This window comes from Gymnogyps californianus, chromosome 27, assembly GCF_018139145.2.
Source record: "Gymnogyps californianus isolate 813 chromosome 27, ASM1813914v2, whole genome shotgun sequence".
In the NCBI taxonomy this organism is placed as follows: Eukaryota; Metazoa; Chordata; class Aves; order Accipitriformes; family Cathartidae; genus Gymnogyps; species Gymnogyps californianus.
In genome coordinates, this window is record NC_059497.1 from 286350 (window position 1) to 310296 (window position 23947).

At 47.3% G+C, this 23947-nt stretch overlaps 1 protein-coding gene across 4 annotated transcripts; it reads left to right on the forward strand.

Moving 5' to 3' along the window:
- Window positions 1-279: 279 nt before the first annotated feature.
- On the forward strand, window positions 280-23850 carry DENND2C (DENN domain containing 2C). 4 transcript variants are annotated; one of them, XM_050911422.1, is made up of 19 exons: window positions 280-303; window positions 5803-6761; window positions 8476-8624; window positions 9179-9291; window positions 9659-9826; window positions 12647-12743; window positions 13496-13540; window positions 14864-15051; window positions 17223-17332; window positions 17825-17894; window positions 18250-18327; window positions 19163-19303; window positions 19674-19822; window positions 20220-20397; window positions 20719-20760; window positions 21745-21850; window positions 22725-22964; window positions 23309-23395; window positions 23785-23850. In XM_050911422.1, exons 1-19 carry the CDS (start codon window positions 280-282, stop codon window positions 23814-23816), a joined length of 2976 nt encoding a protein of 991 aa, XP_050767379.1. In that variant the 3' UTR covers window positions 23817-23850. The 4 variants fall into 4 exon arrangements, with proteins under 4 accessions (XP_050767379.1, XP_050767381.1, XP_050767380.1 ...); XM_050911424.1 differs by lacking the exons at window positions 280-303; window positions 18250-18327 and having other exon boundaries at window positions 5911-6761; XM_050911423.1 differs by lacking the exons at window positions 280-303; window positions 13496-13540 and having other exon boundaries at window positions 5911-6761.
- The last annotated feature ends 97 nt before the right edge of the window (window positions 23851-23947 follow it).

Genomic DNA, 23947 nt, shown 5'->3' on the forward strand with positions numbered 1-23947 from the left:
GCTTCAGGTTTGCTCTGGAGCTGAGCAGAATGGGAGTAGCTGAGAACTCTGGAAGGCGTCCTTGCTGCTGTGCTGGCTGTCCCCTCATCCCTCCAGGACTGAGCTGGCAGCTTCCCTAGACTTCAGAAGACAAGAAACTGTCTTTTATTTGGCTACCAACACGGGAGGCTTGGTGACAAGGTCTCTTGGGTGGTTTAGAACTGCACAGCTCTCATAAAAGGAGTGAAAGATTGCTTCAGAACTGCATGGGCTTGCCAAGTCAGTGATTTGCGTGTTCTGATGCCTGTTGTGCAGCAGGATAAGGTAAGGTGGTGTGTCAGTGCCTTTGTTTAGCTAATGAGCTGCCAGCGTGAGTGTGGTAAGGGGGGTTGTGGGGTACCAGCAGCACATGCGGTGGGTAGGCTTGACCTCAGCATCAAGAGTATTTTATTCTTGAACGGCACTGGCAGCATTCTCTCCTGGAGCATTTGGTTTCAGGAAACGGAATTGTCTTGAGACTTTGCATGGAAAATGCTTAGCATGCTCTCTGGCTTTCAGAATTGGAAAAAGTGTCAGGGCTGCCTATCATGTGGCATGAATGTGCCTCATTCTTCTGCTTTGGATAAAGATATGGAAGCTGTCTTCAAACAGCATGGATCGAAGTGACTGTCTTTTTGGAGAAATGTGTGATACTTTGTCTAGAAATTGTTTAATTTCTCTTTGCCCAAACCTACTGCTTTCAATGAAATAATTCAGCATTCTTGACTACACTGAACTGCTGTAAGTACTAACGCAGTAGGGATGATAAATTTGGCTTCTGTGGAAATACCGGGAAGAATACTGGAGCCACTGAAGGAGTTTGGGAGGAGAGGTCAGGAGACAAGCAGTCATGTTAAGTCTGGTTAGCTTGTGAAAGGCATGGTGTGTGGTCCCTGAGATACAAGTGCTGGCTGCCTGACTCAGGTGGTCTCTACCTAAGCTGTGTTTTGGCCTATCTCAGACTGTGTCTGAGGGTTACTTAGCTCAGTCTGCTCTTTCTTTACCAAAGATCAGTGTCTGCCCTTGCCCTGGCTCACGTGATGAGCTTAGATTAAATGCCTGGTTCTTGATAGCAACCACCTGCCTCGCAAGCCTGGACAGGTGAAGAGCTGCATTCTTCTCCTCCTCGGATGGTTATTTTGGAAGACACAGTTCAGGGCTGTGGCTGGCAGAGCAGCACTGTGCAGGAGAGAATGTCGGGTGCTTTAAGCTTGTGCTCTACTGTCTGTGTTTAAGATGAGCCAGGAGCCATGTGTTTCTAGTTGTATCTGGTAGTTCAAAGATCAGTGACATGCCTTGGGAAGACCTTCACTGTTGCACTCAAAACTGTATGGCTTCTTAGGTGAATGAAGCTTATTGCTTCACCTTCCAAGTAATACTACTCCAGCCAGTGCGTGGAGCTTCACTGGCTGGAGAAGTAATATTACTTGGTAGGTTTATGCTGAAGGAGAGGAAATAAACTCAGTGTGGATCCTGTTTCTGCATATGGGTCTATGTAGCTCTGGATGCTAGAGTCAGGTACTTGCTTGAGCGCTGGGTGAACTGCTTGAACTCTGGGCATTCATCAGTGAGCAGAACCAGAGGCAGCACTGCAGACATAGTTTCACCAGTACCTGTATGCTGGCTGGGACTGCGCTTCTTCACGTTTCTCAGTTGCTGGTTGTGCCTCATCATGGAAGCACAGATGTGGACAGTAGGAGAGGTCAGGAGCATTAGGCTGACTTGGGCCATGGCTCTATATCAGGAAGCAGAAATATGGCAGGCTGGCTGAGGAAACTACAGCAAATGCACTTTTTGTTGCACCCTTACCAATGTGAGTCGTAGGAGGAAGGATATGGGGCAGGCAGGCTGGCAGCCAGCAGACCTGACCCGCTTGAGCACAGGCAGCCCTGCACACCCCGAGGATGGACCCAACTAGAAAGCTGAGCAGGGCTACTCAGTCTACTCTGTGCAATGATTTGCCCTCATGGATGCTGCACGCAGATGTTTTGCTAGGCCGCTGGTCTGAGCCCAGGGGGAACTGACAGCTGGTGTATTCGAAGAAGAAAGCTGCCAGTGCTGTTGGGAAGCTTGCTGTCAGCATGGAGCTGCATGTGCTCCATGAATGCATATGTTGGCCTTGAAGTCCCTAGTCCTGTGAATAAGCCCATTGCTCCACACTGCAAGGTCCTTTGGGGGCCTGTCCCTGTGCAAGTTCTGCATCCAGTGGTCCCGTGTTTGAAGACCTGGCAGGGAGTAAAGGTGCCTGGTCTGAAGCTGTACTGGCTGAGAGGAGGCTATTTCGCCCCTCTCCTAGCCTGGCTTTCCCCATCAGAGCCTTTGCTTCTTTGCTAGCTTGTGCTTCAGGTCCTCAGGAGTGGCCCTGAGCACTGTTGCTGTAGAGTAGTTGCAATGGCAGAGGAAAGGGGCAAGTTGCTTTCCTGTCTGCTAATCAGGGCTGCGCAGACAGGGATTGAGGAAGGATGGCTCTGCTCTGGCTCAGGATGTTTTGGAAACAATGCCTATTTATAGGAGAGGGTAGGGGCCCCTTGCTGCCTGGAGCAGCAGGCGAGCAGCCTGGCTGTGCGGGAAGAGGGTCTCACAGTGGGGTGCGGTAGCACTGCAGTACCCTGGGCAAGGGAGTCGGGGAGAGTGGGGTAGGTGTGATTTGCTGTTTTGTGTGTTCTCTGTCATTCTCGAACTTGTTCTACTCTCTTCCTGCCCCTCCATGAGGGGATCAGCAGCCCTCTTCTGTTTGCTCGTCCACTGCCTGCACCTTGCTACTGGCAGGAGTGGGGAGAGGGTGCTGTGCCGCGCTGGAGCTGGCACTGGAGCCGCAATGCCACCTGCACAGTAGTAGCTTCACCTGGCTTCTTCGGAGACGTGCTGGGTGGTGGTCAGGAGTGGTGTGGCTACGAAAGTGTTGAGGACAGGGCGGAAAGCTGATGAGGGACAGAGGGCTGATGATGGAGCAAATATCCCCAGTTGCTTACCCGGATTGTGCAAGTTTAGCCCATTCACTGCTGAGTGGGAGACTTACCGACAGCTGTCTGGGACAATGTGATGAGCAATGCCAGGCTGCAAGAACCCACGCTGTTCTCTCTGGAGACAGGCAGCAGTGAGCTTCTTGCCACAGTGAGCAATGCTGCTTTGGTAGTGTCCTGGTTTCAGCTGGGACAGAGTTAATTTTCCTCTTAGTAGCTGGTACAGTGCTGTGTTTTGGATTTAGTGTGAGAATGATGCTGATAACACTCTGATGTTTTAGTTGTTGCTGAGTAGCGCTTATCTTAAGGACTTTTCAGTTTCCCATGCTCTGCCAGCAAGCAGGTGTGCAAGAAGCTGGGAGGGAGCACGGCCAGGACAGCTGACCCAAACTAGCCAAAGGGATATTCCATACCATGAAACGTCGTGCCCAGTATATAAACTGGGGGGAGTTGGCCGGGAGGCGCGGATCGCGGCTCGGGAACTAACTGGGCATCGGTCAGCGGGTGGTGAGCGATTGCATTGTGCATCACTGGTTTTTTTTTTTCTCCCCCCCCCCTTCCTTTTTTTGTTATGTTCCTCTTCATTACTATTATTATTATTATATTTCATTATTACCATTGTTAGTATTATATTTTACTTTAGTTATTAAACTATTCTTATCTCAACCCACGAGTTTTACTTTTTTTTTCCTTCCTTTCCTCCTCCTCACCCCACTGGGAGGGGGAGGGGGAAACGGCTGCGTGGTGCTGAGTTGCTGACTGGGGTTAAACCACGACAGGCAGAGAGTGTGAAAGTGCAGCAGAAAGCCAAGGCTTGGTGCCATGTGTGCCCAAGCCATCACTGAATTGCTTGGGGAGCCCTGGGCTGTCCTACATTGATGAGCTTTCTCACTAACTATATCAAGTAGGTCTGCCAAGGCCAGTGCTTTTCTTTTAATTGCACCGCAAATGCCTCTGCCAAGCAGATCAGCAATGCCAGGGATAGAACCGGTAGTGCTGGAGCCCTGGAACGTGAGGTGCAGTATCAACGGTGGGAAGGATGTGGGCCTCTGCTGCAGTAGGCGCTCTCCACACCCAGCCTGGTGCATGGGGCATGAACCCTTGTCAGGCAGGTGTAAGCTCCTCTTGCCTTCCAGCTTAGTTTGCTTGCCATCCTTGGTTCTGCAAATTCATACAGGCTCTGGTGAGTCAATGAAGACTGGGTGTCATAATAGCAGCTTTGGAGGACACATACCCAGTTTTTGGCAGTGAGAGCTGGCTGGATCTGTCAGGCGGAGCCTGAGTACAGGCTTTGTTTGACTATGGCCTGTGTTCCCACTCGGAGCAAGTCTGGCTTGCTTTCTGCAGAGGTCCTCTGGTTTTGCTGCATGTGTGGAATGGGGACTGCTTGCTGGTCTTGTTCTGCCTTTTGCAGGGGGACTTCTTAGTGCCAGGGGAATGTTACTGAAGCCAGCGTGGCCAGGCTTGCTGCATGGCAACCTGGCCTGAGCCCTGGCTTTGCTGAGCACTTGTCTCCTAATACAAATGGAGAACGTTAAATAGACCTCAAGGACTGGAACTTCTGAAATGGGGTAGCTGCCTGGAGAAGGGGAGGAACAGAGCATATTAGAGCCTATGGGCTGCTGTCTTCTGTCCAAGATGAGTTTTCAACTGTGCTGGCGTATCTGAGAATATTGGGGATGCCTTGTCAGCTCCGAGGGCTCCAAGGCTGGGGACTCCACATACGAAATGTCTGTACTGAGGTCATACTGGACCTGTAGGTGTTGGGTCTGTACAGCCATCCAGGTTCTCCCTGGCAGTTTCACGTGCCTTTGCTGCTGCAGGACTATCTGGAGGACTGTTCCCTGTATCCTCTGGATTGTACGTTGGGGTAGTCTCAAACAGCATAGCTCCTGTTTGTGCAGGCTCTGCTTGGGTAGGAGAAGTCATAGTGTTTCTTTAGCATTCCTTCTCTGCTGATCTAAACACAGGGCTGTTTTCCTCTTGAGCATGAGAACTCACCACTTTCCTCTACCTTTTGGCCTCTGTTGTATGCCTTTTAAAACTTTCCCTGGCTGCAAGCCACAGGCTGGGCACCACTGCCCTCCAGTCTCTCTGATGGCAAATTTAGGTCAGATGTTGACAAGCAGAACATCAGACAGGTTTTTACTTGTGTTGTGCAGAAGGAGAGCACTTCTGGGAGGAGGAGTGCAGTTGGGCTCTTCTCCCGTCATCACAACTGTCCTAGTCCTCCTGTGTGAAGCAGCAGCCATCCTGCTGCTGCTGACTCTGGAGAAGTAGATGTGGTTCCCTTGCTATAGAGCTGGCGTGGTATCTTGTATCTTGCTGCGTCTCTGCTGTGTTGAGAGCTCTGGTAGAGGCATCGTGCTGCAGTGGTTTGGCTATGTGCCACCTGAGGTGCTCTGAGCAGTACAGAGCATCAGGAGAAACTGAGCACTCCTGCCTGGCCTGCATCAGTACAAGCAAGCAGCAGAGGGGCTGGCTGAGAGCTCTGCTGCAGACAAGCCGTGCTGCTGTGTTCCTGTGCCATTTAAATAATTTCCTTGAGTTTGGAACCTTGGGATCCCTGGCTGTTTTGTTCCTGTTGTGGTGTTTTGTTTGTTTTTTAAGCCAGTGAGACCTCTACTTCCTTTTGTTAGCCCTCCCAGATGTGTGCTACAGTAACAGGCTTTGTGGGGAGCGTGCTCTGGAAGCCAGTCTTGAACATGTGATTTGGGGAGGAGTGTTCTTCAGCAATTGCCAGAGAGCAGCAGGGAGTGCCCAGTGGTGTGTATGGCTGGAGTGCAGCTGATGATGGTTCTTTTCTTCCTTTTGTCCGCAGGTCGTGCTAGCAGGGAGTCCTTGCAGAGCTGACACCCAGGGGCTCTTGGACACCACTGGGTGCTTTGGAGTCTCATGCCAGCTTGATGTGTGCAGGACACGGGTGGACCGGGACAAGGCTGGAGATGGGGTGTTTGTAAGCACATTGGCACTTGCCATGCACCCAACAGGGTCAGTGGACAGTAGCTTCTCCCGCTCTGCTGTGCAGACCCTCTCCCGGAGCCACTGCCGCAACATCAAACAGAAGATCTCCCAGTGGGAGGGGAGGACACGAGGGTGCTCCAGCAAGGAGAAACAGCAGCTGAAGGACTTTGGAGTAAAGTATGATGCCAGCTGTGATGCTCTACCCAAAGTGAAGCCAGAACGTACAGATAAGGGCAGAAAGACTGGGTCCAAAGATCCAAAGAGCCTGGGTTTGGACTTCAGGGAAGATGCACGGAGCTGCTTGCAGACTGATGACTGCGGTGACCTCAAGGCATGCAGCCTAGCTTCCCAAGCCAAGGAGAAAGGAGAGTGGCAAGCAGGCTTCCTGGACCCAGGGGCAACTCTGCCCCCAGGGAACTTCTATACCTCACAAGCTTTGTGGAGGAGAGTAGATCCCCTTCTCCCTGGCAAAGCCCCACCAGTTCCCTTGGACCTCCAGAGGAAGCAAGGGAGCTGTGGCTCCACAGAAAGAGAACTTAACGTCAAAGGTGTGGACTCTCTCTGCAGGGCAGAGAGGAGCTTGAAAAACATTTACTCTGAGGCTGAGGGGCAAGAGGAGGAGCCAGCTGCTGTCCCACCACCCAAGCCCCGTAGGACTTTCCGCTATCTTGCAGAAAAGGGTGCTAGTAGCTGTAGCGATGCCAGTGCTACCAGGGAAGCTGTCCTGCAAAAGCAGCATGGAGGAGACTTGGTGTCATCCTCCAACAATCCTGAGAAGAGAATAGCCAGCAGGAGGATCAGAGGGAGAACCCAGAGGTACATCAATTCGTCGCTCATGTCTGAAACGTGTTTCCTTAAATCACTTTCTAGATGGGTTTAAACAGCTTGCTTGCCACGATATCCTTGTGGAGGTGCTAGTACTGATGATGCCTCTGTTGACGGGGAGAGGATATTTCTAGATGAAAGTATCCCCTTTCCAGCATTGCGTATGCACTGCTTTTGCTGCTGATAATCTTGCAAAGAAGGCTAAAAGCTCCAAACAGATGTCAGTCCCACACCTTAAAACAATTGAGTTGAGTGACAATATGCTGGCCCCAGGGAGAGTGCTGCCTGCTTCTTGCCCTGAGCTTGTCCTTAGCTGCAATTTGTGGATTACAGAATAGTTTTCTCTTGGGGCGGTATGGCTGCTAAATGCTCCGGCTTTCCTGTGAGTGAAAGATTCTCTTGTTGCTTAAAGTTGGAGGCTGTCAGCTGTGGGTACCCCTGTTGCAGTAGGTTTGGCTATCTTCCCTCTTTCCCGTACATAGGTCCCTGTTACAGAGTAAAAAACCTCTGAGCTAGCTTGATGCTAGTTCTGCTTACAGATGAGCTGCCTAGGCCAGCTGTGCTAGAGAGTAGCGTGAACATTATAGGTGGAGATGTGGCTAGGGCTCCTGAAACCTTCTTTCACTGTGGCAAAGCGTGCAGCAACAAACCAAATTTTATGATGATGGGCTAAATCCCTGCCAGCTCCTTTGTGACCTCTGTGCCATTATTTTGAAATGGAGGCCAAGCATATGAAAATACAAACTCGCAAACGTGGTAACACCCTTAGCATAAGCAGTAGGAGAGGTCCAGTAGAAACCAGTGCCCTAATTCTGAGTACTGCTGCAAGTGCTTAGTCTGCAAAATGTGTTTTGGGTTCTTGCCTCTGTGACAGGATGGGACTCGCCATACCTGCTTGGAGTGTGCTTGGCCATGGAGCCTCCAACTTCATTTTTAATTTAAAAATCTCCCAGAGTAAGTGAGTAGGACTCGCTTGGTGTGCTGGTTTTGGCTGGGATAGAGTTAATTTTCTCCACAGTAGCTTGTGTGGTGCTGTGTTTTGGATTTGTGATGAAAATAGTATTTATAACACTCCGGTGTGTTCGTTACTGCTGAGCAGTGCTGACACAGAGTCGAGGCCTTTTCTGCTTCTCACCCCACCCCACCAGCGAGCAGGCTGGGGGTGCACAAGGAGTTGGGAGGGGACGCAGCCGGGACAGCTGACCCCGACTGCCCAAAGGGATATCCCAGACTATATGATGTCGCACTCAGCAATAAAAATTGGGGGAAGAAGGGGGGGACATTTGGAGTGATGGCGTTTGTCTTCCCAAGTCACCGTTACGTGTGGTGGAGCCCTGCTTTCCTGGAGATGGCTGAACACCTGCCTGCCGAGGGGAAATAGTGAATGAATCCCTTATTTTGCTTTGCTTGTGTGTGCAGCTTTTGCTTTACCTATTAAACTGTCTTTATCTTGACCCACGAGTTTTCTCACTTTTACCCTTCTGATTCCCTCCCCCATCCCACTGGGCGGGAGCGAGCAAGCGGCTGCGTGGGGCTGAGCTGCCAGCTGGGGTTAAACCTCAATACTTGGAAATCAGAGAGCCCAGAGTGGAGCATCCATGTGCTTGATGGCCCCAAGGAGGACCATACTCTGTGTGGACTGAAGACAGCAACTCACTGGTACATGCAGGTGCCTTTAGAAGAAGTTACACTGGTTTTCCTCTAGGAAATCTTTTGAGTTTGAGGACATCCAGGGCTTCCGCAACCGGATGGCAACCACCAACTCCCACAGACTTCGAGAAGAGACTAATGGCACTACAGGATCCAGGCTCGTCTACACACAGTCAGAAGACAACATCTACGAGGACATTATCTGTATGTGCCTGTGCTTCTGGGGGATGCACTCACTTTATTTAAGGGCAGCAAATTTGCTGGGGAGGGAGGAATGAAGATGAGAATGCATTGAGGCCCTTTCCAGCTCTGTGACTTTTAAGGTCTTCCCCATCTGGGGTTCTTTGTTGATGTTAGTCACTATCTGCATGTGAACAGCCTGATTTCAGATGTTATAGAAGGTCGCTGGAATTGGCCTGTGCTAAACTGATTTCTTTATTAGCTCTTCAAATGCTTTGCTCGAGTGCTGCACAGAGATCAGCGTGAACACTGACAAAATTAGCTGCTTTGCAACAGAGCTACTTTCTCTGCAGCGGTAGAAGTGTTTTGTTTTGCTGAGTCCGTATACAGTTTGCCAAGTTGATGGTAGTGAGTTAGAAGGATCTTTGAGTGGTGGGAACCTAATCCATCTTAAAACAGGTCTCTCTCAGACCCTGTTAGAGCTTGGCAGGCAACTGCACACTCTCCCTGCTTACATCCTTGCAAGAATGCAGGACTTGATCTCCTCTCCTAAATCCCCCATCCAATGCTTTTTCCAGGTCCTGCAAAAGAGAACCCCTATGAAGATATTGGAGCGCTGCCCTTACCCCTGTGGAAGGTCCCATCTGTCTGGAAGCTACCACCCCCCCGGAGCACCAGTAGGGCTCCCAAGGTAGGGTGAGGGGATTAAATTGTCACGTGTTTACAGAGAGTCATCCTCACAAGGGCCCTATTTTGTGCTCCCCCCAGCCTCACATTCCCCACTGCTATGTCATTGGTTTTCCTTACTTTTTATTGTTTGTTATTAATGTAAATGATAATGCACAGCCATGGCAGTGGCAGTTGATTAAGCTGCTAAGGAGCAAAAGAATAGGAATGAGAGTGTCGATGAGATGCTTGAGCATGTGGGGTGAGGGTGGGATGGAGAGCCTGGTAGAGCAGGAGGCTGCAGGAAGTTTACCATTTGTAATCTGACTCCTTCGAGCCTGGACCAAAGCTTAATCCCATGCTTAACCATCTCTTCTGATTCTGTTTTCTAGCCTCCCCCAAAACCTCCCTTCCTCAGTCGCAAGACACTTGAGCTAAAGCCCTCCCAGACAAGTTTCCAAGGGAAAACGGTGAAGGACACAACCCTGCCTGTCACGCTGACCGAGTGGAAGCTGTTCCGAGCAGTAGAGGCTGCTAGCAAGAGAAAGAACTTGCCCTGGGTGAGATTTAAGCACGAAACATTACTTCTTGCATGGCATTTCAAACTCTTGCTGCTTTGTCTAGCACCTTCTAGGTGCTTTGTAAAGTGGTCATGGAGCTGTGCGTCTGGCAGGTGAATGCTGGTTAGCGCTGCTGTATGTGCGGACAAGTGACCCTGCTTGAACCATTTCCCCTCCAAGTAGCAGGGCAGGTGTTCGGGGATCAAAAAACAGAGTGCCAGTTCTAGCTGGGGCAGCAGTGGTTTTGTTGGTCAAGAATCTGCAAATGGAGTACTAGGTGTTGACCTGGATGTCAGTGCTGTGTGTGAATACTAGCTTTTCCTCATGCTTTGTCATTTAAGCCTTGTTCCCAATGCTTCCATGAAGTGTAATGATGCTGGTTTTGTGCTAAATGCGGTGCAGGAATGCAAGGAGGCTCTCTGTGAGCTAAAGGGCCAGCTCTGTACAATTGTGTATATGTGTCCCTTGCTCCTGATGACTTCTCACACTGACCCTTATGTTCTTGCTGCAGGCACTGAGTTGTTTAGATGGCTGACAGTGTGGGGCTGCTGTGGGGAGCTGGCTGGGCCCTTGGCTACTTGGCATGTTGGCTTGGAGTTCTTGAATTGCCATCAGGAACATACCCCTGCAGCTGTTTCATAGTCTAAAGGTGAAGAGCAGCTTTTAGGGATAAGCGCATTTCACAAAGCCTTCGTACAGTTCTCCCCTCTGCTGCCTCTGGCCGCTCCCTCCTGCCTGTGTGCAAAGGCAGATATGCTTCTGAGGCCAGAGTAGTGAGAAAGGCTTTTAATCCACCTTCACGACAGAGGACTCCATTGTAATTCTCATTTGATGCGTTGGGAATCTTTCTAGATACTAATATTGGTCACCAGCTCCTGTCCCTCATGGATAAAATGCAGCATGTGCTCTAGAAGGACAGCTGCAGCTACCGCTGTAGTGGTGCTTTGTGCATAGGACTCAAATTCCAGTTGTGGTAGTGGCAACAACTTACTTTTGCCATGGTGAAATCATTTAACTTCTGCAGATCTTTATTTCTTGTGAAAATTGGGTGTATTTGCTCAAATGGCACAAGACTGTGAGGTAGAGTTGGACAGCTGCAAAATACTTTTCAAACATTAAGTACTTTAGAGTAACAAGCAACTTCTGTATGTGTTTTTAAACAAACTGTAGGCCTGGAAAATCAGGAAGGAGATGGCAAGATTATAAAAATGCTGTGATGGAGACTATCTTTCATTTGGAGGGGGAAAATAAAACATTCTCCAAAAGCAAACCTATTCAAAAAATCTGGTAACAATTTACATGCAGGAAGCACACTGTACTCTTTTTGCTCAGAAGGAATTGAGCCAAGATTGCTCGAGAGATTGCGAAAAGGATTGGAGTCTAAAAAGAAAAAACTTACTTATTGCTTAAGAAACACGTAGCTGCCTTAAACACACCCAATATCTTTCACTGGTGACTCAACTGCACAAAAATCAGAAGAGAAATGGAAATCCTCTAGGTAAGGCTGGATGGTAGAGGGGAAAGAAGGCAGATTTTGCAGAGGAAGCACTGCTTTCTGCTCTGGACTGTTTTCTTCCTCGCAGCCTCATCGTGCTAGGAGGACTGGCTAATGCAGAAAATGGGGAGAAATAGATCTGAAAAGAAGAGCCTAAGCCTAGTTTGCTGAGCTGGGGATAAAGGCTTGAGCTGAAAAACAGGTTCTCTTGCTGAATATCTTCCTTTTTATGCAGTATTTGTGGTGACAAATGGCTGGGCCCCACCCTTGTACATTCAGTGGGAGCATTTAATGAATTCTTAACTTGAGACAAGAACAAACTTGACCTGCTCACTGCATTTAGCTTAAATCCTTCTTCACAATGAAGTGATAGCTGTCTTTGACATGCAGAATCAAGGAGCAACCTGCAGCATTGTATACCTGGCAGCTGAGGGGGGGAGTCCAGAGAGGCCTGTGACAGGAGTAACAGAAAGCATTAGGACTTTGGTTTTAAGGCCATTGTGAGCAGTGGAAGGAAGGTTAACAGCGTCGACTTGGAGTGTCTAAATGCTGACCCTTCTTTCATGTCTGTAGCTTATTCTGCATTGGGCTATGGTTTTTTCCAAATTTTTTCTTCCAGTGGACCAGGTCTGTGGTGTCCCTGCAGCATAGACCCATTATTCTGTCCCACTGTGTTTCTTCACCTATGCAAAATGAAACTACATAATCCTTTCATTTTAGCAAACTACCCTGGGACAAGGACTGTGCTCAGAGCAGCCTTGTTCTGTGCCTAACATGGTGCTTTGGAGAAGTTACTCTAGCTGTCTGATGTCCAACTACAGCAGCAAACTTACAAAACAAACAAACAGCAAACCCCAAGCTACATTGAGAGAGCTCTGCTTTTTCTGGGCTTGGGAAGAATTGGGAGCATGCAGAGTTCAGAGTCCTTTGTGGTGGAGGGTTTATAAGATATTCTTGCAAGTGCCTTTGCAGTTGGCCTCTAATAGAAAATGGAGATCTGATGCCAGACAGTTTGCTGCTTCTGCTATCTGTTTGGTAAGCAAAGTATGATAACTTCCAGAATGCTCGTACAGTTTGGTGTCACCTTTGAGTTGTGCTAACAGTAATTTCTCTTGTAGCAGAAATTCTGTGCTCGTTTATTATCCAGTGAGCCATGCTAGAAGTACTCTAGCAAGCAGTCTCTGAGCCAGGGTCCCTGGCAGGACTTGGGCAGCCTTTCCCAAGTGTTGTGGTGCTAGATGATAGCTGTTGGGCTGCAGTCCTGTTGGCACCTGGACCCTTTTCTGGACCCCCACATTAACCTCTGCTTCTGCTTTGGATTTCAGCTGGTACTAAAAATACAGGAGATCTTTGATTCTAAGCGTGGAAAGAAGAGGGTGAAGTTGCTCAGTCCTGCTGGGAGAGAAGCGCCTCCAATGAAAGGTATAGAGGTCTCCAGCACCAGTCTCTTTGCTAGAAACCTCTGAGCAGCACAGTTCCTGCACATCCTGGGGTACTGCTAGCAGGCCAGGCACCACCACCTCCTGCAGCTCATGCTGGGCTGACTCGACAGTGCTAAATCCCATGCCTTGCAGCTGGAATTGTTGAGCTTTCAGCACCGCTAGGATTGGGAACACTTGCCTAACCCAAGTTTAACACTGTCACAAATGGAAGATTCCGCTGCGATCTGAGCCTGAAGAGCTGGGCTACTGGTGAAAAGTGCTTTTTCAAAAAAGCAGAACAAACCCAAAAATTCCCCACAAAACCGCTTGGCACGAGAACTACCTCTGACTTCTCCACTCATTGTTTTTGTGCCTCTAAAGTGATATTCTTGTGTTCTTCTGATTTTGTAGCCGTGGTATGGTCTTTATTTATAGTATATTCTGTTCAGCAACTCTGTTAACTTTTATAGCTGCATCAAATAACCACTTGGTTTCTGTTCTTTGCCTGTGTTCAGCTGACCTACAGGTGGTTTACTGGAAACAGTGACTTGATATCCACACCGCTTTTTGAAATTTACTGTTGTAGTGCATTTGCCAGTACCGGCTGTTCTTTGCTGATGCTTTGAGCAGGATAGGTGGGCAGCCCTGAATGATGTTGGTCTGACGAGTCTAAAGTTCTCTCTCTTTCCCAACTTTGGGTGTTGCCCATCTTCCTTCTGCATGGCTAATAAGTGAAAACTATGTGTGTTTCAGGTGAAACCAGTGGGAATGAAAGTGATACGGAAAATCAGCCAAAAAGTGAGTGAATCACAGGGGCTGGTCCTGTCCCCACAGCACTACACGTTTGGCTAAGGCTCTAATGGGATAAGCACACTGACTAGTTGTGGCTTCTGCTGAGTCAGAGAAAGGGAACATCTAAGAGGCAGCATGGCCAAGGCTGGAAGCTGTTGCTGTGACAAATCGACCTCTATTTCTGCCACTTCTCCTGAGCCCTTGAGGTTTAATGCCACTAATCTGCCAGTCGCTAAAAGGAGATTCATTTTTGGGTTGGTAGAGTCACACTTAACTAAAATATGTCTTGCAGGAGATTGCCCTGGATCACCTTTGCTGCTCGCACATGGGGTTATTTTCCCTGTACTTCCTTCCCTTGGTTCTGTTTTATATGTATAATGTTGTGAAATGCCCTTTCCTCTGGGGAGAAATTACTTGGTTATTTGTCTGGTTCCACAGTCCTGAGTTTGATCGTAGGCCCAAACTACAGACTTGAAATACCTACTTGATTTTAGCTGGTGTGGGAAGGACCGAAGAGGTCTTAGTTTCTATGCTGCTAAGATTTGAATGCAAAATGGTAATGGTTGGCCAGGAGCCCTGATGAGTGACTCTGTCTCTAAGCAAGCATCTAGCGAAAAGGACCAACGGAATTGTTTTAGACATTTCATTTACTTGGAGGGAAGCATGCAGAAGGCCTTAACTTGGAGTGAATAGTGAAGCTCCACTTTTTTATGTTAAGGAGAGTAATGGAGAATGAAGAGTCTCTGCAGAAATACAGTGATTGAGTCACTGTCTGATTTAAGAGTTGTTTCCAAAGTGTCCAGAATGTGTCATGGTGCCTGGGCCACAGGAATTTCTTACCTCAGAGTGCTGTGCCTGTGAGTCTGTACTGCCTGTCAAGACGTCCCAGCCTGGGGGTTTCTTGGCCAGGAAACTGGCTCTGCCTCTCTTGAATGTCCATGCTGCTTTACAGAGTAGCTGCCTGAGGCCTGGCAATTACTGAACTGGTGGAGCTGGGCTTCTTCTCACAGCTGGGCTTCCCTCATCGTTACCATGGCATGTTGCTCTGAGATGTGTGGAATGGATGTCAGGACAGCAGGAGAATGCTAGCTATCGGTCAAAAGGGATTTGCAGAGCTGCTGCAAGGCCAGTGCTCCCCCGTCTGGAACAGCTCTGTGCTTGAGGAGCTGATGCAGGAATCCCGAGTCCCGTGGAGCGCAGCAGTGATGTTAGGCAAACGCACCCATCTTTTTTCCCCCTTCTAAAGGTGGTGACGAGTCCTCTTCTGTGACCTGTGGGTGTGTGGCAGTGACAGCCACAGGCTGGTTTTGCATTTGTTCCTTTCTTCAGGTCAACACAGGTGCCTGCTGCCAGTGCAGTCAGCCTCCAAGAGGAACCCACGCTACCAGACTTTGGAGAGGGATTTGATAGAGCTTCAGGAGCAGCGCCTATTTGAGCTGTTTGTGGTGGTGTCACTGCACAAGAAGGCACCTGAGATGACGTACACACCACAGATCATACAGCAGTTTCCCAGCAAGGTAGGAGCTGCATGGAAACCTGCCCACAAAACGCACTCAGCAGCTGTTTATTTCCTCTCTCAGTCTGTATCCCTTCCTAAACTCTATACTAGTAAAGCTGGCCCACTGGTTAGGATACAAGCTTGGAATATGAAGCACCTTGCTCTTTTACAGACCTAATGTATAGCGTTGGGCAGTTGTTGAATATCTTTCTTGGTAATGAGTTTACTGTCTTTTTTTGGAACTAGGAAGGCTCCTACTCTAATTCTAATTGCCTGGAAATACCATAAAGCCATACTGTATTGTGATACACTGCTGAGGCAGCCTGCAGGAGAGGAAAGGGAGTGCAGTGCTCTGTTCCCAAAGCTGGCATGACCTTATCCTGGTAGTCTGTGATTTATAAACAAGGAGTGAAGCAATTTGACTGATGGTGCACAGGAACTAGAATCCCAGGGCTTTTATGCTTATTTATACTGTTCTGGGAAAAAAAAGAATTAAAATAGCAAAGCCATGCATACTAGCCCCCAAAAAGCAGAGGAGAACTGTGGAATTTAAAGTACTGTAGCTAGAACAAGCCATTTGAAATAAGCTTGCTTTCTTTCTGTTCAGCCCAAATGGATGACAAGATCAGTGTGTGACTCAGTGTACACAGTAGTTACTGTGAATCTAAGAGGATGGAGCCTTGATGCTTGCTTCTGTGGTTCCAGATTGAAATGAATATTCAGTTGTCACTGTCTAGGCCTGTACCTGCTGCCTTCCACTAAAAAATGGAACAAAACTAGTAATTCTAGCTGTGCTATCAGGAGTAAGCCAGAGATTGTTAAAGAATCTGCATGTCATCCAAATAGAGAAGGAGAGGTCAGATCCATTAAGGGAGGTTACGTGGGATGCCAGCAGGACCCATAGTGTGCAGCTGCATAAGGGATTTGTGTGCAAATAACTCTAGCATCTTAAATGTGTAAACGTTTTGGATTTACAAAATGAATAAGGGACTACAGCCAGAAAGAGCGCACAGTCTTAATTCAGTGGGAAAAACTGAAAATACATAAATAATATCTGCTAAAAGTGCAAACTTTAGGGTGTTAGGAGGAAGAAAGGAATGTAACCAGATTTAGTTTTTCCCTGGTGCAACCTCTCAACCTGTTCATCGCCTTTGGGAAGGGCAGTGCATTGTTCTTTTCCTGCTGCCCTAGCAGACAATCAGACCCGACTGTACCGTGTGGCGCTCTACTGGCTTTTGTAAATGCACTAACAAAACAAATTATTTTCTCAGTGTTTATTTATCCTCTGCTCAAATTAAAGTGTTTTGGTGAGTGACTTTATACGGGATAGTCTGTCATGTTGGGATTTTGCAGGAAACATTGCCCAGTAATTATGGAGGTGTTCTGATTACAGATTTGTCTCCCTTCTAAAAATAGCCTTGCTTCCAAGTAATCTGCTTGTCACCCTCTTCTTTGGGCTGCATGCCCAAGGACATCAAAGCTTTTGTACAACTGTTACTCTGTGAAAATGCTGTACTGTTTTCCTAACCGCTCCTTCATGCTGTCACAGCTTGGGACACTGGAATAGCCTAGATGTGCTGACTGAGAGTACAGTGTCTAAAATGAGCTTTATGCAATAAACTTTCCTCTTCTCAGGGGCATTTCCTGCTTATATGTGATCTCTCTTATTTGAAAACCTTCCTTTTGCCCCTTCTGGGGGGTTTTGAGCATTGGAAAGTTGTCCTGTAGTCTTTGAGGGGTTTCACTTGAGCCCACACATGGTAACTGGAACATGTGATTCAGATACGCTGTTTTTGCAATTGAATTACGAGTGATCTGCACATCACAAGCTGAACATATTCCTATTCCTCTTAGTGTGTTCAAATCTCCTAGGAATAGAACTGAGGCAAGCTGACACAACCGTCATTTGGGAGGTCAGCTCTAGCTTCATTCTGCAATAAACTTGGCCATGCTTTACTGAGTTCTTACCAAGACCAGCTGGGTAATTTTACAAAGGTCCAATCCGCAGGAAAGATGCAAGAGGGAACTGGGAATCTGTTATAGTCAGAATATGTTCTCCTGTGCTTGTGCATTAGCTATCTGATGGTTCAGCATTTGGAAGTGTCAGGAAGATGCTGTCTCCCATTGTTTTAAATGCTGCAGCTGTGCACCACACTTCAGTGACTTCAAATGCATGTGTTACCCCTCCAGCCTGAACATCCCTTCAGACAGTCAAAGGATACTGAAGAGAGGCTAAAGGTCATTCCCAAATTCTGCTTTCCAGATCCCAAAGACTGGTTTCCTGCATCAGACCTTAAAAGGTAAAGACTTGAATACTCATGCCTGAAACAGGCAATGCTGAAAGCTTAGTATGTGCCAGTTTCCTGGAGCAGAGGAACTCCAGGCAGAGCAAGGAAAAATGGGAAAGGCTGAATCCCTAACCCCTGTGATAGGGGAAGATGAGACACAGAGGTGGACTCAGAAGTGCTGCTTCTGCCTGAGCACCGTCTTTCCTATAAGAAGGAAGTTTGTAACGTCTGTTCAAGGCCAGCTCCCGGGGCTGTCAAGTGCTTCTGTTGCTCCTTGGCAGAATAGAGAAGCAACTGGGAAGGAGGAGAGCTGTAGTAGCTCAATGAGAGTCCATGGGCTGCAGGTTTTTACACTGAATAGAGCCTGAAGTAGCTTGCTAACCACAGCAGGGGGTCTTCAGCATGACCAGAAAAAGAATGGCTTGTAGTTTGTGTGCTTTGTTTGTCAGTCTCTTCTCTGAACTGCATGGTGAATTTAACCCTGAGTCTTCTTTGGTTCCCCAGTGAAACATTTTCTTTTGTGTTGACGGGAGAGGATGGCAGCCGCTGGTTTGGGTACTGCAAGAAGCTCCTGGTAAGCCTCTGTGTATTGGGTGGAGTGTAAAGAATGCATTGATAAATGCACAGTCAAGTGCAGGACATGAATCAGCAGTAATTTCCCATGTGGGTTACGTAGCGCCTGTGCTGCTGCTGAGGTTACCAGCCCTTTGAATGCATAAGGGAAGGAGCATGATGATGCCTAGCAATACAGTGAAGTGGGCTCTGGGCGTGAAAGACAGCTCCTGAACTGGTCATTCCTTGCGAATCTTTTAAGTCAGAAGTGTGGAGGGAACTATAGCAGAAGGAATTCTGCGAGTCAGCTACAGTGTAGGTGCTAGGTTCTTTATCGCATCCCCGTTCTCAGCATAACTGTTCCTGTTGCCTTTCAGCCAGAAGGGAAAGGGAAGCGCCTTCCTGAGGTATACTGCATCGTTAGCCGCCTGGGCTGCTTCAACCTCTTCTCCAAGGTGAAGTGGGGAGAGCCTGTTACTTCTTAACGGACTTAAGTCTCTGATAACCTGCAAGCTCCAGAAAGTAACTGGATGCTTCTGTCCTGTCTAGAATTGCTTAGCGATTGTAACTCATCCCAGGGGAGTGGTGCTTCCTTGCTGCCTTTGCTTTGACAGGGCAAATAAAATGATACTAGTGCTGAGACTTGTCAGCCGATACACAGACGACTTTCCTTCAACAAATTATTGTCAGGAAGTGGCTTCTAATACCTGATATTACTGATGGTGCCCCTTCATCCTCTTCTTCCATGACTTGGAAATGGAAAATCAGTTTCAGGGCAAGGGGAGGAGATCTCAGCTTGTTTCTCCTAGCACCATGAGGAGAGTAGATAAAGAGGTAAAGACTGGGGAAAGCTACTGCAGGTAGAGGGCAGCTATTGCGGAAGAATACAGGGGCAAGCTTATGATGAAAGCTGATTTCTAATCGTTGGAGCACAGCGTTTCTAGAACAGTGTTTCAGAAAGATTTCTTGGGGAGGAGGATGGGGCGTTGCTCTTCTTACTCTTCTAACTAGTTGTGAGAATTTGATTACCACATACAAGACATTTCCTTGCAGTAGCAGGAGACTGGATTTGAGAATGGAGAGTTGTACTCACAGGTATCTATTCCCATTTGATTATTCAGACATTTGAGAGGAGCTTTCACAGGGAATCCCAAGCGAGGGGGCAGAGGGCTGTGAGTCTGTGTTGGAGCCTTCACGTGTAGCTATGGCACGGGATACTCTAACAGAGGCTCAGATCTCCTCTGGCTCACCAGCAGGCATTGAACCAATGTCTGATGTATTTTCTTGCAGATTTTAGATGAGGTGGAGAAGAGGCGAGAGATGTCCCCAGCCCTCGTACACCCATTTATGCGTAGCGTAATGGAGGCGCCTTTCCCTGCTCCTGGACGCACGATCGCTGTGAGGAGTTTCCTGCCCGGAGCAGGAAATGAGGTAATGGAAACCAGGACTGGCTTTCCTGTGTCGACGGTGCTTCTGGGGCGTAGTGGCACTTTGCAAACTGCACTGTAGAGTGATGCCGCCTGTAAATAATTAGTCTGAAGATAACGTCCTAAAGTCTGAAGGGAAGCTGTCGCAGAAACCGGCTTCCTGTTGAATCATCTACCGTAGAAGTGGTTCCCTGCTTTTTAAGGAAGAGCTGCTTGGGAGTCCTCTGCGATGCCCTGCGCCGACTGCCCAGGCCGCGGGGTTCCACTTGTGAGGAGCCGCCGGTTCTGCGCTCCAGCCAGGCTGCCCCTCGTCCGGCCTGACTCTGCGCTGTGGCCTTCTCCTCCAGCGCTCTGCATCTCTGCTTGCCTCTCAGGTGATGGAACTCTGCCGTCCATTGGATTCTCGACTCGAACACGTTGACTTCGAATGCCTGTTTAAGTGTCTGAGTGTCTCTCACACGATTCGGGTCTTTGCCTCTCTCCTGCTGGAAAGGAGGGTGATCTTTGTTGCTGACAACTTAAGGTAAAAAATGAGTCTGAGTGACTAGTTCTTTCTGAGGGACACTATTTTTTCTTGGGCATTTGGGCCTGTTCCATGTGCAAGCTTGTCTAACTTCTTGTAAATAGTTACATTTAAAAGCTTTTTGCACACTTGCCACACAACATGTGCATGCTTAGAATTTGGAGTATGCTCTTTACCCGAGAGGAGATAAGGGAATGTTTCCGTTACCTCTTTAGTCTGGGTTGATGCTATTCCTAGCTCCCCATAACTGACTTTAAAAGTGGATGCATGGGCCTTCTGCTGATGCATAAACAATGTATGTGAATTACGTTTTCCCTGAGCGTTTCTAACCTGTGTCTGTAGCTGAGTACTGAACGAGACATTGACAATCCACTCTGTGCTTCTCTTACCTTCCTAGCACTCTGTCTAAATGTGGCCATGCCGCAGTTGCAACGCTCTATCCCTTCACTTGGCAACACACCTACATACCAGTCCTGCCAACTTCTATGATTGATATTGCGTGCTCTCCAACCCCGTTCTTAATTGGCATTCTCTCCTGCTCGTTACCACAGCTCCAGGACCTGCCCATAGAAGAGGTGAGAACTGGGTGAAGCACAGTGGAGGGACAATGTCAGTAGTATGAGGCTGACCTCTCGAATAATCTCTGTGGATTCTGTCTTAATACAAACGTACACTTTTCTGAGACAGTTGGTGAACTTGCCAGATACGTGTCAGGGTGTTCCATTGTTATCAAAGATAAATAATATTCACTGTTCTTATAGACAGGCTGCAGTTATGCAAAACTTGTGTTTCGTGTGTGACATTCCCTGCCACTGGGGACATTTAAAAAAAGTGGTTTTTTCTGTACAGCAACATACCTGGTTATGAGAGTCTGTGTTTTGTACATCTTTCCCCAGGTTCTGATTGTTGATCTTTGTGCTGACAAGTTCTTGCAAGAGGTGAGTGAAATAACAGTACCAGTCACTCATGGTTATATGCCAGGAAAAGGCATCAATGAAAGAAAATGAAAACAAGAAATCAGCAAAAGCTTGGAGTCTACATTCATATGTAGACTCCAGTGGCTGAAGAAATGTCTTGCATTCCTCTTTGATCAATGGAGAAGGGAACAGGCTTACAAATCCTTGTTGCAAGATGGAGGTTGCATGAGGTACAGAGCTCTGCGAAGCCAAAGATGCTGCTTATCTGAGCTGAATTTAAAAACAGATACTTGGTTGGTTCATTATGTGAAGCGGACCACTAAGATTCTTTGCTGCTTTCTGGCTGTCTTTCTGTGTACTTCTTCTCTACAGGGCTTTCTCTTCTCTCATCTAGCTGGGGTGTGTGTGTTGGCTTTGGGGTTTTTTTCACAGGAGTGATAGTCTAGGAGACAAATTACGACAGTTCACTTGTGGTTCTCTGCTGAACTTTACCTAACGTGCTCCTACATCACCAGACAAGTAGCTATAAACATACTGGAGTATTACTAGTTCAGGAGGATATTTTCATCTCCTTTTCCTTGCTTTACCGTTCTATTTTGCATTGCAGCCTGCAACTGGAGAAAGGTATTAAGGGATCAGGCTTTTTCAACCATAATGTTGAGACTTGTCATATTTTCTCAACAGACTTTTGTTGTTCTTGTGTGTTTTATCACCAGTATAATAAGCCTGAGTCTGTCTCATGGATATAGCACACATTGTTCTGTGTTGGCCAGTTGTGTGTGTGACTCCAATAGTATGTAGTTGGAGGGTGCTGAGCAAATGTTTTTCATTTCTGTGGCTAGAAGACAAATGTATTGTCTCCACCAAGGTATACCATATCACAGAGTAACTTCCTTCTAACTGTTTTAGGCATGTTACAAGTATTTCTCATCTGTTCACAATGAGAAGGTTCTACTGATCATAGATACAACACAAAAATGCTTTCATAGCCATTTTTCTCTTTAGGTATCAGATGAAGATGAGATCCTGCCTCATAAACTCCAGGCTGCGCTTGTACAAATCTTGGAAGAACGAAGTGAAATCTTGTCACACGAGCAGAGTGACACACAAGGTGCTTCTATGGAAAAGTGTTTTCACATTAGCCAATCTCTACAGCTTCCATGTAGTTGATATAAAAATGAGCGAATGGAAATAAACATTAGGAAGCAACATTTTAGAAAGCTATTTTCCTGTGATCTTACTGAGAACATCTTTCTTGTGAACGTGTTAGAAGTTCGGTGTCCTAACAGTTGTTCCTCTTTTCACAATCAGTATGTGTAGAGCTCTAGTTTTCCTTGGGCCAAGTGCATCAGTTCCCATGCTTTGAGTTTTCTTTGATTTTTCTTAAGTGGCAGAGAGAACGTTTTTCTTAAACAGAGAACGTAGCAAGTTTCTGTACTTCAGAGGGTAATCTGACAGATCATTTTCAAAGTTGAACTGCTTTATACATAATCCGTCAGATAAATAAGTGTGAGAATTTTAAAGAGCATTGAGTAGCTTGAGAGGATGGCATCAGCAAATTATGTAATTCCATGCATAATGTAATGTAAACCATGTAATCAGAAGTAACAAAGTTAGTTTTCCAGTGGGTTTGTGTTCTGTAATTTGCCTAATTCTTTAAGAGAATTAAATTTAGACTGTTATGAGCTTACAGCTTGTTAGACACTAGATGTTTGACAGGGGAAAAGAAATTATGAATGCTTTAACTAGTGGAAAAGCAAGAATGGGAAAAAAAGAATGGAACCTGTCTCAGCTGCAGCAGAAAGTTGACATGGGAGAGAAATCTTGATATTTTAGCTGTGGCTTCTTTGATATCAAACACTCATCTGAAATTCCATAGTCTGAGACAGCCAGCCTAAAAAGTAACTGCTGCTCCTCTTCTAGAAGAGGAGTGACCAAAGTGATGAATGTAGAGGGCAATTTCTCCTCTGTTGTCCTCTTCACAGGTGACATGCCTCTTAACTCCCTGGTCTCTGAAGCTTTTGTGCAGTTCTTTGTGGAGATCGTTGGACACTACTCCCTGCACATGAATGTCACAGAAAAAGGGGAGCGGGTGTTTCAGCGGGAACTGTTCCGTAAATCTCACGTGTCACGCAATGTGCGTCATTTCTTGCACTTCTTCATGGAAACGCAGATGTTTGCAGGGTTCATACAGGATCGAGAGCTAAGTAAGAACGTGGTCAAAGGTGAGGTTTGATCTTACTTTCTTGTTTTAGAAAGTAACTCACTTTCAAAGTATAATGTCATGTGACTTTGACGCTTAAGCAGCCTTCTGTCCTGGCAAGTTATCCTGGTAGCATTTTGGTGTATCTACTAGCTCCATGCCCTCCTAATTACTCAACAGAATTCATCTTATGAAGCAAAGAATTTTTGCATCTCTCTCCTTTCTGGGCTTGATCCTGCAGCTTGCATTACATGCACAATTTCCTTTTCGTAACCTCCTTGTTAATGACAGAAGATGCCACATGCGAAAAGATGGAATAGCTCATCTAGGTGAGTGATTTTTTTATTTTTTTTTTTTCCTCTTTAGGCCTTTTTGAGGTCCGTGCCTTGCAGTATTTGGAGAGTATTCCAGAGACGGAACCAACTGGAATGAACAAAATCCTTCGCAGTCTTGGTAAAGGGACAGCGTTGCTTTTTGTTTTTTTTTCTTTTTTTAAAGTAAATTTAGCTATTGAACAAATAATTGCATGCAAAAGAAAGCAGAGCCCATTCTTTGCCTTGTGCACTTGTGTTCCTTGTTTATATTTGCCCCTTCAGGGGACGCCGAACACTTTGTAAGATTTTTCTTTTAAACTTTTGCATCTTTAGATAAAGTTTGTGGAAGTTGCCTAATCTTAGAGCTGTCTAAACGTGTTTCTTAACTTTGCTCTTGGCTGAGAACACACCAAGGGGGTCTGCCAGCAGAGGTGGCCGCACCTGAATGTCCACCTGAAGAAGTTCCTCAGCCAGATGACTCCTGCAGTGCCTTCAGCTCCTCATGGTGGTTTTTTTTTTTCTCCGTAGGAAGTAAAATGAAATTTCTTCAGAAGAAATGAAGGTGTGCTGCTGCGGGCCAGCGAAGCGGCGGCGGGCCGGGGCGGCGGTGCCGCCGGCCCCGCGGCCGGAGCCGGACTCCTCCTTGCCTCCAGGAGGGCTGGGGCTGCCCGGGGGCGCTGCTGCCGCCGCT

What these genes read in the sequence shown, in the direction of transcription:
- DENND2C (XM_050911422.1), top strand. Translation starts at nt 280, where the DNA reads ATGCCTGTTGTGCAGCAGGATAAG. An exon ending in ATCAGAGGGAGAACCCAGAG is followed by an intron (nt 6,762 to 8,475) that starts GTACATCAATTC and finishes GTTTTCCTCTAG; the next exon opens with GAAATCTTTTGAGTTTGAGG. An exon ending in GCTTCAACCTCTTCTCCAAG is followed by an intron (nt 18,328 to 19,162) that starts GTGAAGTGGGGA and finishes ATTTTCTTGCAG; the next exon opens with ATTTTAGATGAGGTGGAGAA.